The sequence below is a fragment of the Gymnodraco acuticeps genome, unplaced genomic scaffold (genome assembly GCF_902827175.1).
Source record: "Gymnodraco acuticeps unplaced genomic scaffold, fGymAcu1.1, whole genome shotgun sequence".
Classification (NCBI taxonomy): domain Eukaryota; kingdom Metazoa; phylum Chordata; class Actinopteri; order Perciformes; family Bathydraconidae; genus Gymnodraco; species Gymnodraco acuticeps.
Genome location: NW_022991538.1, coordinates 385,133 through 402,425, shown reverse-complemented (window position 1 = coordinate 402,425; position 17,293 = coordinate 385,133). Strand labels below are relative to the sequence as shown.

The 17,293-nt window shown below is 41.9% G+C and overlaps 1 protein-coding gene across 9 annotated transcripts in view; it reads left to right on the top strand.

Annotated features, from left to right (window-relative positions):
• The first annotated feature begins 859 nt into the window (after window positions 1-859).
• Window positions 860-17,293, top strand: part of myh14 (myosin, heavy chain 14, non-muscle) — a 38,672-nt gene continuing 22,238 nt past the window's right edge. For 4 of the 9 annotated variants that reach the window (XM_034197198.1, XM_034197195.1, XM_034197191.1 and 1 more), the window contains exons 1-9: window positions 860-1,165; window positions 4,422-4,596; window positions 6,666-6,872; window positions 11,539-11,695; window positions 12,690-12,717; window positions 15,042-15,156; window positions 15,663-15,710; window positions 15,972-15,983; window positions 17,065-17,157. In XM_034197198.1, coding sequence (XP_034053089.1) covers window positions 4,435-4,596; window positions 6,666-6,872; window positions 11,539-11,695; window positions 12,690-12,717; window positions 15,042-15,156; window positions 15,663-15,710; window positions 15,972-15,983; window positions 17,065-17,157 — 822 coding nt within the window. In that variant the 5' untranslated portion in view covers window positions 860-1,165; window positions 4,422-4,434. Of the gene's footprint in view, window positions 1,166-2,019; window positions 2,039-4,421; window positions 4,597-6,665; window positions 6,873-11,538; window positions 11,696-12,689; window positions 12,718-15,041; window positions 15,157-15,662; window positions 15,711-15,971; window positions 15,984-17,064; window positions 17,158-17,293 lie in introns of those variants that run through there. The other 5 variants (XM_034197199.1, XM_034197197.1, XM_034197192.1 and 2 more) reach the window with 4 other exon arrangements.

Below are 17,293 nucleotides of genomic sequence, written 5' to 3'. Positions count from 1 at the left end.
ACTAAACATCTATGTTTGCTTAGGGGCCTATGTGAACTTAAACCTTAACCAAACAATTCAGACAGAATTACAGAATTATACAATGACAATTAACCCTTATAGATTATATTTATTGTGTTGGTTGTAACGTAGGTCTATGTCTAAATGACCTATAACCTTTTGTGTAACGATTACTGCCGAGAAGTCAGAAGAAGAAAACACACCTTCTGAAAATATTAATAACCCTATAATAATATTTTTCTTATATCATATGGAGAACAAAAAAACGAACCTGCCATTAAAAGGAAAATGGTCATTAACACATACACTTCTTTTGCAATTAGTTTTTATAGGAACATTTATCTTTTCCAGAGCCTCATAGGCTTACTTTAGTGACAGTGAGAGGGAATTATTTTTCATGTATTGTTTAATTTGACTGAATAAATAAAAATGAAAAGTTGAGGTATATTGAAGGATAGCCCTGGAACCCTGGTACCCCAGCTACAGTCGGATAATGTGATGTGATCTGTATTACGCGCCTGGGATCAGATCTTTCAAAGCTAACCGTCGGTTGTGTTTGTTTGGGGATTCAAATAAATCCGATCTGAGATCTGTGTCTGCGGACCCTCACCGCCACTCAGTGGTAAACAAAGGGCGCGCAAATCTCACTACTCTAGCGCGAGAGTGCCGCACAGGCACCTGCTGCAGCCTTCCAATTGGCTGTTTGTCACGTCAGTTACAGATAGCCACGCCCCCTGTCAGTTATCATTGGCTAATGGTGCAGGTCGTCGCGCTGCTGTTAACGCCATTCGTTGCTGCACCCGTTTCATGCCAGTTGTGGGGCGGAAAGATCACGTCGTATTCATTAGGCGGGTCTACTGCTCTGTTGTGGCTTTTGATTGGAATATTTGCTATGTAAGGCTTGACTAAAAACCGTCTCCTCGAACCTGGTTGGTCTGCTATCAGGAAGTGTCTCCCGGGCTGAAGCCGTCGCCCTGCCCTCACTGCTCCCTGTTTTATTCTCGCCGAGTGAGTGCGGTCTCCAGCGACAGAGCGGTGCAATGATAAAAGCCGCATATGCGGTGAGCTACACACACCTCTCAGGCAGGAACATACCCACGAAACAGCCTCACCCCGGTTCTCCTCGCATCACAGCCTTACCCAACACTCTGAGCCGAACCTGAAGGTGAGAGATTTAATTCCCTTTTCTCTAATCCAACTCGTTATTAGCCGGTGTAATATCCTGCACGTATCATATTTCAGAGTAGCTGGCTAACCTCGCTAGGTTGGTCTAAATGCGGTGGCATTACACCCTAATAATGAGACGTATTGGGACAAGAGACGTTCCGTTTTCACAGAGGGGGCTTACATCCAGACGACCTGAAGTCTGGACATTGAATCTGTCTAATGGCCACATTAGTAGGGATTTTGACCCATATCATTATTATTAAGCCTATTGGCCTACTGTGATCTTTGTGTCACATCATAATAATGGCTATTTTTCTCAGCGAGAATGGCTTTGCTGTTGCTACATGCGGATCACCACCAATTTCAGGCTAGGGCTCATGTGATTGTTCATGTCTTATGTTCAAGGTGTGGTTGCTTTCGTCAGTTTCTCTGCTGTAGTAACAGTCCTCAGGTAATATGTAGGGGTCACTCCGCAGCTATAGTGTAATGCAGCCGCATTGTAATTATCATCATAGCCACAATGGCTTAATAATACCAGCTCACTGTCCGCTAAAGTGCGCATATGACACAATATACCATCACCGATGCAAAGCTGAAGAAAAAAGGCGTCTCCTGTTTGCTCCCCCACCCGTTTAGCACACGCACAATCACGCGCAGGCACCCACACATTTATTACCCACACAGACATATACAGGGGCACACCCCCCACAAGACCCCCCGCATTGAATGTCCTCAGTTCAGACGCTGGAGGTATTGTCTCGTGGGCTGCTGTTGGTGTTGCTATGGAGGAGAGCGGTCAGCTTTTGGCAACTCCAGCTGCTGCAGGATGAGTTTGATGGTCAGTCCAGGCTGTACTGCGACAACCTGTGAGGTGTGTTTGTGTGAGTGAGTGTGAAGCATTTGCTTTAGGTGAATCATTGGCATCAATGGGATGGGAGTCAGCAGCAGCAGCCCACACTGCAGCTTAAATGATGACATGCTAAGTCTTGTTTTATTATCACTGTTAAAGCTGAATTAGTAATAAGGGTGATTCATCTCATTGTTTAAAAAACCTAACACAAATTCATTCATGATGAAGTCATGTCTGTATAGCCGAAGCCTGATGTATAGTTATTCCGATGCACACAGACCTCCACTCTTGTCTAATAACCATTAAACACATCAGTCAGCTACAAGGACGCTCTTCAATGGTTAGCCCTAACCCCGGGAGCTGTGCAGTAGCTGCCCACTCCTCCTAATACCAGTAGGCTACATGTGCTCTGTGCTATGCATGTGTGTAATAAAACGTTTATTAGATTCATCCATTTCCAATACCTTTGAGAAGAAAACTAGATTATCAATAAGAACCACATACTTGTCCTGGTGAAGTAAATACTCAATTCATTTCAAAAAAGCTTTATTAGCATGACCATATCTACATACAGTATTGCCGAAGCTATGTATAGTTGTAACATATTTACAAAAATACATACAAATAAACAAATGAACAGTTATAAACAAACTTACTACAGTATGAAAATAATTTGCCGAAAGTATTCCCCAACAATTGCCTTTTTACTTATGTTTGCTTTAAAACTATGTGACAGTTGCACTAAATCAAAAGCCTCAAAACCACATATTTGTATGACCAGCTTCTGAATAACTTAGAAACACTCAGGTTTACATTCAAAGTAGAGAAGTATTTCAAATGGACTACCGAATTGCTGGTGTTGGTCTTTTCATTGGATTTGTTGACATTAAGAGAACACTATGGTAAAGCAAGCCTTTCAAATCAGATGCTCAACCGTTTGATGCCATATTTCCCATACTGAGCGGCTGGGTGGTGGCAACTCTTTTGTCATCGAGTCGACTCCACACCCTGAGTCGTATTGCAGTAACCGGTATGGTTAAGGCAGGGTTGGGGACCGGGCTCTGTCAGGTACAGACAGAGTGGAAAAAACTGAGAGTGACATGCATAGCAGGAATCAAGCCAGATGACATACCTGCAGAGGCATGGAGACGCCTAACAGTTAACTGGCCGACCCAAATACCTGTCTGATCAAAGTTGACATTTGCTTTTACTCAAGCATGCCTCTTCCCCCTGAACCTTGTGTCTTTCTCGGTTGGCAAAATAAATTCAGATTCATTATCTGGAAGAATGATCTTTCTGTTCTCCTAGAATAAGAGTTGTGTGGAACTGTGTAATAAGTCGCTTAGTGAGATTCTAAGCTGCAGGGTTGTTAATAGCCTTGTGCTAACACACAGAATGTTATTAACTGTATTTGTAATATGATTAACACTCACATTGAGAAGCTGTGACAAGTAAATGATTCCCATTTTTTGTGAAAAATTACGTAAATCACAAATTGATTGTCGAAAAAGCTGATTCTTTAAATAAACTAAATGTTGCACCCCTTATGATCTGATCTGTCCACGGGTGACAGAAACCATTGAATGGTCCTTATGTGGCTTCCAGATCTAGCAACAGCTAACCCATCTGAAACGATGTCACTCCTACTAGCCTCAAAATAAAGTGTCTCCTCCTTCCAGAGATCTTTCTCTCACAAAATCCCAGCTGAACATTATTTCTTAGTTGTCAGACTAAATCAAGAAACACCTTGTTCTCGCGCTACAGTGTCTCTGACTGGAGGATGTCTTGCTGTTTCTTCATGTTCCACTTCTAGCTACTGTCACCTCACTGTGTCTCCTAGCCCTCAGTGGGGGGCTTCACTAGAGTTTTATCTCTACTGAGCGGCCCCTAGTAGAAGGAAGGGTGCTTCGCTTTCTTTCGGTTAACAATATATTCAGTCCATTTCCAGCCTCTCTTTTCACTGCTATCCCACCCTTTCCTCCTCTTCCTCCCCCTCTGCCTGTCATGTCAGTTTACTCAGTCGATTGATGTATCTCGCTCTCCCTCCACCTTCCACCCCTCCACCCTCGGATCTCTCTGTCTTCTTCCTCCCTTCTTCTCCTTGATTTGCTGTCTTTCAATTAGGCCATCTCTGACCCAATCTCAGCTGGAAATGGCCTGCATGCAACTTACGTGCTCACTACTGCTCTTTCTTTATGTGTGGCTGCACATACATTTTGTGTGTGTGTCTTGACACAGAATCACATCAGTGTCCCTGTCCGTCAGTCCTTCATCGTCAGTCATCATCGCCAGTGCTCCCGATTTAAGCCAACAAGACAGTAGGCCTGTGAAGAAAATAAATTCTCAACACCGGCTCGCTCTTTAATGTTCAACTGTTTTTGTCACTTTTCCTTCCCTCACACAGTGCCAGTAGAACCATGTCCAAGCCAACGGGGGGCGGTGTGAACGATGTCACCCGCTTACTGACATCGGGGGTCACGGCGCCAGGGTCTCCCAAAACTACGATCTCCGCCGCCAGCCAGGCCGACTGGGCGGCTAAGAGGCTGGTGTGGGTGCCGTCAGAGAAGAATGGCTTTGAGGTAAGGCGTGGATTGAAAGAAATAGAGGACATTTTCTTTCCAAAAACTAAACTGATAGTGGAATCCCAGGCGAATCCCTTTTTTTCCAACCTGTTTTCCCGTTCCCACTACCCTAGTATTAATCCTCTGGTAAATAATAAGCTCAAAGTGCGTCCCTTTGATAGAGGTGTGTCAAACAAGTGAGGCAAAGCAGCACAGGGTGTGTGTCTTTGTAAGTGTGTGTTATATAGAGGCGAAGTCCCTCCCTTTCCGGGGGAGCTCCATGGGACCTTATTTCGGGAAAAGTTTGTATTGAAGTCAATGGAGAGAGAAAGATTATCTTTCGATCCCGTTTGAATTGTGCCACGAATTACACATATGATGTTTGTCAATTTAAAAGATAATTTTGCAAGTCAAAAAAATTATAATGTGTCGTAAAACTGTGAAGTAACACTTTTTTTGTGTGAAACCGCTCAATGAACTACAACTCTCATCCCGCACCACACACCAAGACGGCCGTCACGTTGGCATATTTCACTTCTTTCTTTCAGAATGAGGCGGAAAGTATTAAAAGAGGTGAAAATCACTACAAGTCTGGGCATGTTGAGAGCTGTACACACACACAAGGGGAGTTAATCGGTTCCGTAAGAGCCAGCATGCGGGACCGGGATTCTGGGATTTGTAGTCTTTCTAGTCTTGCGTATTTTTCATAGTCTTATATTTCAATAGTTTTAAGACAAACTGTGACTTTTTTGAGATGGAAATTATTCTTTAAGATTGACAAACATCATTTGTGTAATTCATGGCACAATTCAAACGGGATCGAAAGATAATCTTTCTCTCCCCATTGACTTCAATACATCATTTTTCCAAAATAAGGTCCCATGGGTCGGAAGTAGATGGGCGGGACTTCGCCTCTCTATTATGTTTTATGAGATTTCAGTCCTCATGATGATACACTTTATTCCATGCTTTCCTTCATCCTAATAGGTTCCTCAATATGCCTTGTGATGCTCTCTAACACATTTACGACTAATGACTATCACAAGGTCCATGTCATAGTAATGATTTGTTCCACTTATCCTTGGTACTTGTATCATGCACATTAGGAGTTTTATTGGTGCATATTGTAGGATGTGACATGAATTGTGTGTCCTGTCTCTAAGTCTCCTTCTCTCTGCTGGACTGGTTTCATAGAAAGCTCTATGAATAGAACAATACCCTCCTTCAGCCTCCTAATGTTAAAGAGGCCGTTGTAGCACCACTGACTTCATTTTACACTCATGATCTGAGAATGGCACACACATACCAAATATACGCAATCATAACAAACAGACAGACACACTTTCATCCAGTTTCATAGTCCGAGCATCTAGTTTAATCTGTGACTAATATACACCCACACACGAAAACACAGACATGCACATATTTGATGTGTTCTGTATGCATGTCAAGTAGCAGAGAGAAGAAAGTGTAGCAGAGCAGAATCCTCTGACCTGGTCAGACCCAGAGCACACTTCCTGTCCGACAAGCACAAGAACGACAGCATGACAAGAGGGTTTCTCTCTTTCTGTCACCATCTATTCTTGTCTGCTGACAAATACAATAACAACTCTCACTTTAAATCTCACTGACAGGCTAGGTTAGTGTAGAGTTAAAAGACTACTTGACCATTGTTTTTGTGTCTTTATATAGGGATGAGACTAACTATTAGTTTTATGATACTCTTTTCTAGACTTTGTCAGTCCAAAAAGAAAGGTTTAATAAGATCAAAATAAAAAAAGAGAAAAGCTGGTAATCTCTAAAAACAAATTAAGTAACACAATTACTTCTTCAATAGATTGATCAATTTGTTTTGATTATTGCAGGATTGATTTCCTGACTGCATATCTTATAAAGGCTTTGCTTTTTAGGACTCTTAATTGTTAAATTGCTGTTGACCATGATTAATCATTGCCGTTCACTGTGCTGTTTTACCTACCAAAAGCAACATTGAAGTGTCTTCCTATTGATTCTCACATTGAACATAAACTCTATCTACCTTCAACTCCCATTTTATCTTTTATTAAATCTCCTTCTTCTCCCCCCAGTCGGCCAGTATCCGGGAGGAGCGCGGTGATGAGGTGGAGGTGGAGCTGACGGACAGCCAGAGGAAGGTGACTCTGTCCAGGGAGGAGGTGCAGCGAATGAACCCCCCGCGCTTCAGCAAAGTAGAAGACATGGCCGACCTCACCTGCCTGAACGAAGCCTCGGTGCTGCACAACCTGAGAGAGAGATACTACTCTGGCTTGATCTATGTGAGTGCACAACACAATGAACGCATGAGGATGTGAACAAGTTCAGGACATATAAGTAATAAAGAAGCTGTGTCTCACAAGAATGTTCACAAACATTTTTGCGTGCACATTCCCTGTGACGTACATGCACGTGTTCGCTCCTCTGGCATCTCCTGTGTAACTGATAGGGGGGGGGGGTGAGTGAGGAGAAGGGTCAGTTTACAAAGTTGTTCATGTGTGTGTCGTCGCAGTGGGAGGCATCTCCAGTTTCTCCTGCAGAAAAGGAGTACAAGAGTGCAAAGAAGAGATATGAGTAGGATAGTATAGTTGGGAAGATAGTGATGTAAGCCAATGACAACTGAGATACACAGTTTAGTAAAGTACAATTATAAATCGGCTTTAAATATAGCTGGGCTGGCTGTACACTGGTTAATTGATGGATGATGATGCGGAGGGGAAAGTTTAAGAGAGGAGTGGTGATAGATTGTTGGAATAGCTTTGAGAGGCGTGTTACAATATGATAAGATAAGTGCCACATGTCTTTATCATGTCTGTCACTACAGTTGGAAGGCACACACACAGTGTATAGGGAAGCCGTGTAGAAAATAGCTGGCCCCATTTATTTACATTAAACCTGCTCAATATATATACTGTATATATATATTGCTATTTCATTAATTACACTGTTACTTACATTGTAAAATACAGGTCAATGTTAGATAAAAGAATGTTGGAATTATTTTCCTTTCAATTAAACCCATTTTTTCTGTATTTAAGCAGTACTAGTGCTACATAAAGTGCAAGAGGAGATGCCCCTGTGTTCAAGTGCATTTAGCGGTGATTGCACATCTGGTTGTTTCTCAACCATTCTTTGAGTTGACCTTTGAAGCTATTGAGAGTGGGACAATCCCGTATCTCAGTTGGGAGGCTATTCCACAATGAGCTGCCTTGGACTTCACAGTCTCCTCTGGTTTCTGACCTAGTGCAGCGTCCAGTGTGTTTTTTGTGGACGAATTCCCCTAAGGGGGGGGGGGGGGCAGTCCATGTAAACATTTATAAAAAAAACACGTACTTTTAAAATACTTAAAATGGTCAAAACTCAAGAAATTGTGTTTTTCAAGGATGGTACAGTGGTGGTATGAATGTGGCTTTCTGTCAAAAACCTTGATAGCTCTCTTGTACCGCTGTTCTATTGGTTTCAGGTTCGTGGCACAAGCAAACGACCAGTTAGTCAAACCGTATTCAATGTGGGATAGAATCATACAGTGGAGGTCTGACTTTGCAGCATTGACAGTTAAGAAAGGTCTAATTTGTTTAAAATGTTGCAAGTTGAATTTAATGGTATTGGATACTTTCTTGATATGTTTCTTAAAAGTCAAGTTTGAGTCCATTATGACTCCAAGATACTTGAAGTGGGGGACTAGTTCTAATTCTGATCCGTTTAAAAACACATTGGATCCTTCGATTTTGACTGGTCGTTTACTGAACATCATGCATACTGTTTTTTTACATTTAACTGTAAGCAAATGTTGTTCAGCCAGTGTTGAACCACACAGTTAGCTGTCTCAGTGGAGTGGTGAGCACGAAAACCAAACTGCATTGGGTGGAGTGGAGCGAAACCTTTGTCTAAATGTTTGGTGATTAGTTTTGACACCCATTCTCAGCTACCTTAGAGACACAGGGGAGGATGCTGATTGGTCTGTAATTGGACATTATTGCCTTATCCCCAGATTTATAGATCGGTGTCACCGTGGCCACCTTCCAGGACGATGGAACTTCCCTCGTGCTGATAGATTGATTTACTAACATACTAATTGGTTTTATTAGACCGTCGATATTTGTCTTTATAAAGTTGGTGTCGAAATCATCTGCATCCCTAGCCTTAGAACCTCTTAACCCTAAGATTATATGTTTTACCTCCACCTCTGTGATTTCAATTATGTTGATGAAAAAGTTTGCTTTGGCCTGTCTTATTGTTTGTGTTACCTTGTTACGAGCATGAGTGAATTTCTGTCTGTCAGTGGATAGTCCGGATTTCAAGCTCTGCTTTAATAGTTGGTCTCTAGATTTCATTAAATTCCTGCACTGTAGATTCAGCCAGGGAAGATGACGTTCCTTCCTGTCCCAAAGGCAGATCACTGTTTTCACCAATGTCTTCAGAGGACAGTGTTCCCCCAATTAATCATTTTCACTGCCTCCATAAAACGTTGTTGCAGGTTTTTGGGGATGAAGCGTGAAGCCAAGGCAGGGGTTTTAGCTGTGGCCATGAACCTTTTTTTTGTGAGTTTCCTGGCAAAAAGAACAAGATTATGGTCAGAAAGATCAGTCAGGAAGTTGTATGTTTTAACTATTCTGTCAGCTTTGTTGTAAATACTAAATCTATCATAGTCTTGGAGGTTTTGGTTATTCTAGTCGGTTGATCCATTAGTTGTATTAAGTTGTGTTTATTCGTGATCCATTTTAAGCTTTTTCTATTTTGTTTGTCATTCCAGTTGATATTAAAGTCTCCTACAATGATTAGCTCTTTGTTGGAGTCACAGGAATTCAGCAGGAGTTGTACCTGGTCATAGAAATCCACCTTAGCGGTGGGTTGTCGATACAGGCAAATCATGTTGAGGGACATTTCCTCAAAGTGTGATTTCCACACCAACACAATCAAATTCAATATTAGCTGGGAGTGCAATCTCCCTACAAGTAAAGGTATTCCTCACATAAAGCAACACACCCCCTCCTTTTCCCTTCAGTCTGTCCTTCCTAAACACATTATATCCTGACATAGATACAAGAGTGGATGGTGACGACTGTTTTAGCCAAGATTCAGATATTCCCAAACAATATTGGACTCAAGGAGGAGATGTTCTAGCTGTTCATGTTTATTACAGATGCTGTGGAAATGTAAATGTCCACTGAATAGTCCCTTCGGCTTGCACCGAGGATCCCACACTATTTTAGCTTGATTCACTGTTTGAAACATTTTTGTGCAACAGTGTTTTTTAAATACAGGATTTCTAGGCTTTACCTCGGTGCCGTTGTGACAGTGGAGCAGTCAAAGCTAGCTGGTATTTTATGGATCTCTGCCATAGGCTGCTAGCCATCTATAAGCAGCAGAAAGGCAGAGCTGAGTAGACGTTTAATTAAGCAATCATACACGAGAGGCCGTTCTTGAACGTCATTATTGGTACGACAGTACTGCCTGTACTTCAAGAACGGCCTCAAGTGTATTATTGCGATTCTATTACACAAACTATCATTGTAATCAACAATATCGTAAAATAATTTCATAATGTGGGCTGATTTGCTCCCAAACCTACGCTTTCTGCTGGAGTTAATCTCCGTCAGAAAGTAGTTCCTAGAAAGTAGTTCCCATGGTAACGATAGCCGATCAATCGAACACTCCTGCTACCCCGCTTACAGTTATTGATATAATTATAGTAAATAATATATTATTAACCAATTTATTGAAAACAATTCTTGAATTAGGCTATTTAAATATCTGAGTAATCACTGCGTGGGATAAGCGGAACAAATCAAATCAGGCTGTCCATGGTGCTGAAACATTTTGGGTTCAGAATGAAGGTGGATGTTCATGCTGCCATTAAAAGTGCAATTCTTGAAACAGCTCTCCATGAACTCCATGCCAGACTTTTTTGCAGGGGGTGCGGTGGTGTTCACGGGTAGGACTACGTTACAGGAAGAGCTTTCCTCCAGTGGCCGTGTCATGGCGTGTCCCGGACCGGCAAGAAGCGCGTTGCTCCACATCTTTCTGTCTGTGTCCATGCCCAACCATTCATCAATACTGAGGCCCCCCAACAAATCAAAATTAACTTTAAAATCTGACATTTTGTAGCTACCGATTTCCAACGAGAGACAATGTATAACAGTGTAACGGCTGTGTGTCGCTAAACGTCGCTATGGAAACCACACGATGTAGGCTCATGGAAGTAGTTTCGGTAGGCTAGTGGCGTGTGTAGGCCACTGGATACTTTGTGATTAGGCACGTTCTATTGATCGTTGTTTGATCGTGGAATCAAACACACCTATTGACCAATCGGAGAGCTTGCTCAAACCTATGTGTTATAGAATATTAGTTTATTTTTTACAAGCAATATTGTTCACGGGATATTCAACGTTATTGCATAAGCTCCTCATATCATGCAGCACTCATTTACATGAGCCAACTGTCGTATAGAAGAACTGCTGACTACAGCCATCTTCACTGTAACCATGTGTGTGTATGTTATGATATGACGTGTCATTGGTCAGTCTTTAAATGGCTGAACATTTTTAGCTTGAACGAAATTAGTTTAATTGACAGTTCCATGAATGTTCAGATGTTGAGGTTTTTACCGTATCACTATAAGTAATCTTGGACAATGCTGCTCACCGGCATAATATATTGAATCATGTAAATGACAGATTTGCATTGATTGCTTAACGCTTGGTTTACTGCGGTGCAATGTTTTAATAAGAGAATACTACTCCTGCAGTTATCAAACAGGAGAGGCTAAACCACCCACAGTTATTGACCGTTTTCTTGAATCAAGCACGAACCATTTAACTCTAGTGACTGAGCATCTGCAGAGAGAGAGTTATCCAACAGACAAAGCAATACTGATACCGAAATAAAGCCATTCGTGGAGTTCACCATGAGAATATGTTAATCTCTCTGCTCTGTGTGTTTCTCCAGACATATTCAGGGCTCTTCTGTGTGGTGGTCAACCCTTACAAGAACCTGCCCATCTACACAGAGTCCATCGTGGACATGTACCGGGGCAAAAAACGCCACGAGATGCCCCCTCACATCTACGCCATATCAGAGGCCGCCTATCGCAGCATGCTACAAGGTATTCTACACTACCTATGAACTCTGACTCCTGACTACCTCCGACACTTACCCAACCCAAACATTATGTTTCTACTCAGCTGGCTTACAACGCAGCACAGAATCCCCCTCTGTGATCTTTGATCGCTAAGCCACACCATAAATGTAAAGGTGTGGTCGGTTTTGTACGCAACAGAGACTTCTAGGCGTGGCACAGTGAGGATTGTAACGAGGTGATGTGTATTTGTTGTGGTGGTGATAGTAGGCACATATTACACTCCTGACAACAATGCGTGACAGATATGTTTCTGGGCCATTCCTGGCATGTTGAGCTCATGAGAGTGAATTCCCAGCAACCACCAAAAAGCAGTTAAGGATTGAGCAACGTCTCTGCCTCAGGATGTTTTACTAAGAGAACAGGACAGAGGAGGCTCTGTGTCTGCGTATGAGGGTAGCTTGTAGGTGTGTTTCCACACTGATCCAACCAGTAGGACCAGTATGAATTATTCTAGACTGAACATGTGGGAATCTTAACTAATACGAGGTAATGTTTGAACTATGTCCACCCATTTCCTAGCAGTGCTGTGTGGTTTGTCTGGTGGCCTGCTTCTCTCTACGTGCTCATTAGTGACGGAGTGACTGACATGCCAGAGTCACAGCACAGTCAGGGATATATGCACAGTAGCAGTGGGCTAGAGGGCTAATAGCACATATAATACAGTGCTAATTAAAACCTGTGGTGCGAGTAGGCATGGGACGATATGAAAATCATGTCACGTTTCTCCTGGCCAAGATATCCCACTTGTATTATAAACCCCTTTACTCCTATACAGCACTGTACACTGTGTTATTTCAAGTCATCTTATGTCAACATGCATAGCCTTTCAAATAAGCAGAGTCGGGATCCTTGAGGCTGTTTAATGTTAATTTCTTGTCAGCATTGTATTAAACCACATGTTTAACACTCATCTTTCTATATGTCACTCATTTGTCCTCACATTGTTTTTCTCTCACAGACAGAGAAGATCAGGCAATCCTCTGCACGTGAGTAGCCTGCTGTAGGACGCCAGTGTTTGAGTGTGACTGTGAAGGCTTTGTACTTTGCCGTCAGGAGAATCTTTGTGCGGGTCACCATGAGACTGTTGGAGTGTGTGTGTGTGTTTTAGTGTGTGCTCATTTGTTTGTATTGGTGCCTCCATGTGCACATATGAATGAAAACTTTATTACAGACTCAGGGTCCAGATACAAGACATTACATATAATAAATTACATACACAGCATAAAAATAATTCATAGTTTAAGAATAATTTAAATCAGTGTCCTACAAAGAGACAACTATTCCAATGTCTCCACAGCTGCGATTGGTAGCGTGTACTAAACCTTATGTTCGATAAGGCCAAGAGGATTTCATTATCAGAGTCATTAAGCCGGCAAATACATTTATACATAAGATTTCTTAAAACAGCTTGTAGAGTATTGACTCCTGCAGCCACAAACATTTCACTTGCACTAGACCATCGAAGTCTCTTCAGAAATATTCTCATGGCATCATTATAAGCTACTTGAAGTTTCCGTAAGCTTGCTTTTCTGTAGTTTGACCACAGATGTGCCGTATAGAGCGGTGTGCAATATGCTCTGAACAGAGACATCTTCACTCCATCTGTACACGCACTAAACTTACATAGGAGAATGTTTGCTTGTGCATACATCATGCGGCATTGCCTATAAATATCTTCATCATCTGTCATTTGTTCTGTAATAAAGTGTCCAAGATATTTTAACTTATTACAGACACTAAGATTAATATCAGACAATTTAAAATCAAGAAATGTTAGACATTTATCTTCTTTGGTTCTAAAGATCATGACAGCACTCTTACTGGCGTTGTATTTGATGTCATGCTCCACACCATACACAGAACAAACAGCAAGAAGCTGCTGAAGACCAGCGCTAGATGGACTCAGCACAACAAGATCATCTGCAGACATAATATGGTTCACTAGTACTACCAATCATGCATCCAGTATTACAGGCTTTCAGTCGCTTGAACAGATCATCAATATAAATATGCATTCAGTTACAGATTCCGATTTTAAGTATTATAAGAATCATTTGTATTGTACATTTTGATCAGATCTAGGACAGCATATTATTGTGGGAGGTGGTGCCTATTATCCCAATTACATCTCTAAGACACTCTTCAATCTGCAAACTGAAGCAAGATGGTTCTTTGACAAAATTATTTTAAAAAAACTCGAAATGTAGAAGAATAGAATTGGGAGGGATGAAACTCTCTTTAATGGTCACACATGCAGAGCACACACACTTTGGCCTCTGCTTTTAACCCATCCTAGTACCAGGAGTCTAGTACTAGGAGCAGTGGGCAGCTATTGTACAGCGCCCCGGGAGCAATGGGAGTGAGGGGGGAAGGGGGGGTGTCCGGTGCCTTGCTCAAGGGCACCACAGCAGGGCAGGAGGTGAACTGGGACCTCTCCAAGTAGCAGTCCACACTCCATATTTTAGGTCTGGTCGGGGACTTGAACCCTCACAGTCCAAGCCCCTACTGACTGAGCCACTGCCGGACATTAGATGTTAATATCTAAAATGTGTGTTTCTCTGTCATTATAATACAGATGATTAAGGGACTGCCTCTTTAATTCGTCTCTGACACAAAAATAATACATCTAAAATTCGACCTTAAATACTTTCTGGCCTTCTTAACCGTGTATCATTTGTTGCAGATATTCATAGTTAATGTGGGATAAGACTCTTTTAAATGCACAATTACATGTACAGGACATATCAATGTGCACACTGATCTTTGGTAGGGGCCGTTCTCAAACAGGAATTCAAAGAATCAGGACAGAAAATAAAAGATGTCTTGCCTGTAATGTGAATGCCTCCTCCTGTCTGTTTGTGCCCATGCTTTGCCTACCTACTCTCAATCCATCTCCCTGTCATCATGTCTTCCTGCCAGACTCTTCCTGTCATTGTCAAGGATCCCACTTCCATCTTAAATCAGTGTATTTGGGACGAGGCGTCTGCTCGGCTCCTTTTAGAACTTTTACAGCTGCTATTTTTACCCCATGCTCCTTCGTTCTTCTCCAAAAGCAACAATACTGACGCTGCCTGTATCCTCCACACCTGCTTTCTGTTTAGACCTGTGGCTTTGAATGCACTGCATGGGCCCTATAGTTATTGGTGTGATGAATGAGAGTTAGGCCATTTGTTCCTGTGTGTTCTCTGTCTTTAAAATGCATATACCATTCATAATTGAGACCATATGTGTTTCGATGGGACATTGTGTAAAGAGAATTCTTTTTTTATTCTGTGTGTTACTAACTTGGTTGTGTGTGTTTTTGTTCCAGAGGCGAGTCTGGAGCTGGGAAAACAGAGAACACTAAGAAAGTCATCCAGTATATGGCTCACGTTGCCTCTTCCCATAAGGGAGGCACTCTGGGAAGAAACAAGGAAGCTTTACAGGTAAGTCCCAACAGAGACACCACAGAAGTCTGACTAAAAGAAGAGCAGCTGAAGAAACAACATACACAGGGAAGAGCGGCCTTTCAGAAACATTAATGAGGGATAACAGGAAAAATAGAGAGTGTGATAAAGGAGCTTTAAGGGGGTAAAGAAATAGGGTTCAGGCTGTAGGAAAGGAATAACAAAAGCACATTTCCCCAAATGTTACTCCTCTAACCTAATACAACTCACCTTGTTTCAGTGCTTTCAGTGGTGGATGATTTATTTCAAAGTTCCCTTGAACCTCAATCACTTTCCTCTTTATTATTCATTCACACTAACTTATTCTTATGATCATAAGACACTATGGGTTTTCCTGCGGGTGCAGTTATCTTACCTCACATGCCTCTATCAATCAGTCCTGATTTCTGCATTTTCTCAGCAAGTTTCCTTACCCTTCTTCCTGCACTTGTTTCCCCTCATTCTCCTCTCTCGGCACTGCGGCTCTCTCTTTCCTGCATGTTCAGATGGACGGCTCTAGGTCTTTAACAAGAGGCTGTACTTTGGTGAACAGGGTGAGTTAACTCTTTCCTGCTGTCCTGTGCTTTGGTCCCATCCTGTTTCCTGCTTAATGAACTGACTAACAGAGTAAACCTTTACCTGTCAGCACTGATGTGGTTCCTCATGACAGTTGAGCCTTGTACACTTTATTTGATGATGTGTGTTTGTAACCCCATTAACTGTTGTGGTTGTTATTGTTGTCTTATTTGTCTTTTTTTTGTTTATCCCATCCAACCATTCTCCTCCCTCCTAAAACCTAATATCCCCCTCGTCAGAGCATGCAATATGTGAGTATGAGAGTATTTAGAGACATTGGGGTGACGCATTGTAGAAATGTCTATGTAGAAAATGCTAAAATGATTCTCTTGATACATGACGAGAATCATGTCTTCTGCGCTTAGCGCTGAATGAGCCCTGGCTTTTTGGATGTGTAGTTTTGGCAACCAAAACAATTCTTAGCGCGCTGATGTTTGGCTTCACATTTACAGTGACTTGTAAATGTCACGGGTTTTTATGTTGCTATAAAAATGTAAGAACATTCTGATGTAAATTACATCAACTGAACAGTGTGTGTGTAATCTGAATGAGTGCAGATTCAGGTGAGTAAGTGTGTGTGTTGTTGCACCAGTTTGTGTGTTTGTGTGTGTGTGTGTGTAGCAAGTCAACAAGTTTACACATTTAAATATGTGGTTTTGTTCACATATGCACAATAAAATGTGCTGTACTGCTGTGTGTGTGTGTGTGTGTGTGTGCGGAGGTATGTGTCTTTGGTGTTGGCTTGTCTGCATTCCTATACATCCAGTAGCTACAGTAGCTCCCCATCACTGGCTGCTAAAGCTGCTGATGCTGCATCAACAGCTGCTGCATTGGCAATGCGACAACATAAAGTAATGCATTGCAGCTAGAACCAGCCAATATGCAGCTTGTGTATGATAGCATCTAAATCTGCGGCTTCCCTCGGCCCATGTTTTTCTGCAACAGTGGTTCTCAACCGACTCTTGATAGATTTTAATAATGTAGGCAATCACATTTTAATGAATTAAATATGAAACATGATTGATGCCCTTATTGATTGCTAAACTGATGAGGGCCTATTATCTTTATTGATGTTGAGAATCATTTGTTCCCGGGTCTGGGGATGGTGTGTGTTTGCAGATGCTTTTCTGGGCCCTTAATTGCACCATTTTCTGCCACTGCTCTTTCTGTGACATGCTTGTTGTTGTTTTACATTACATCAGTAGTAACTTTAGGAAGAGCATGGTTATATGGTGCATTTTAGTTGATGGATGGGCCCTATGGAAGTATTTTGTGGAGGCTGTTGTCTTTGTTGTGCTGTGAATCTGATCTGACGTCCCCTGTGTGTCTCAGGGTGAGCTGGAGAGACAGCTGCTGCAGGCCAACCCCATCCTGGAGGCCTTCGGCAACGCAAAGACTGTCAAGAACGACAACTCCTCTAGATTTGTAAGAGCAAACAAGATACATTGCACCAACAGATATATGTTTATATTTATATATTTATATTACCTCCCTTCATTATTGTCCGTTTGATGATTTACTGTACAATTGATATGAAACTCTTTCCTCTCTTTCTTTGTTT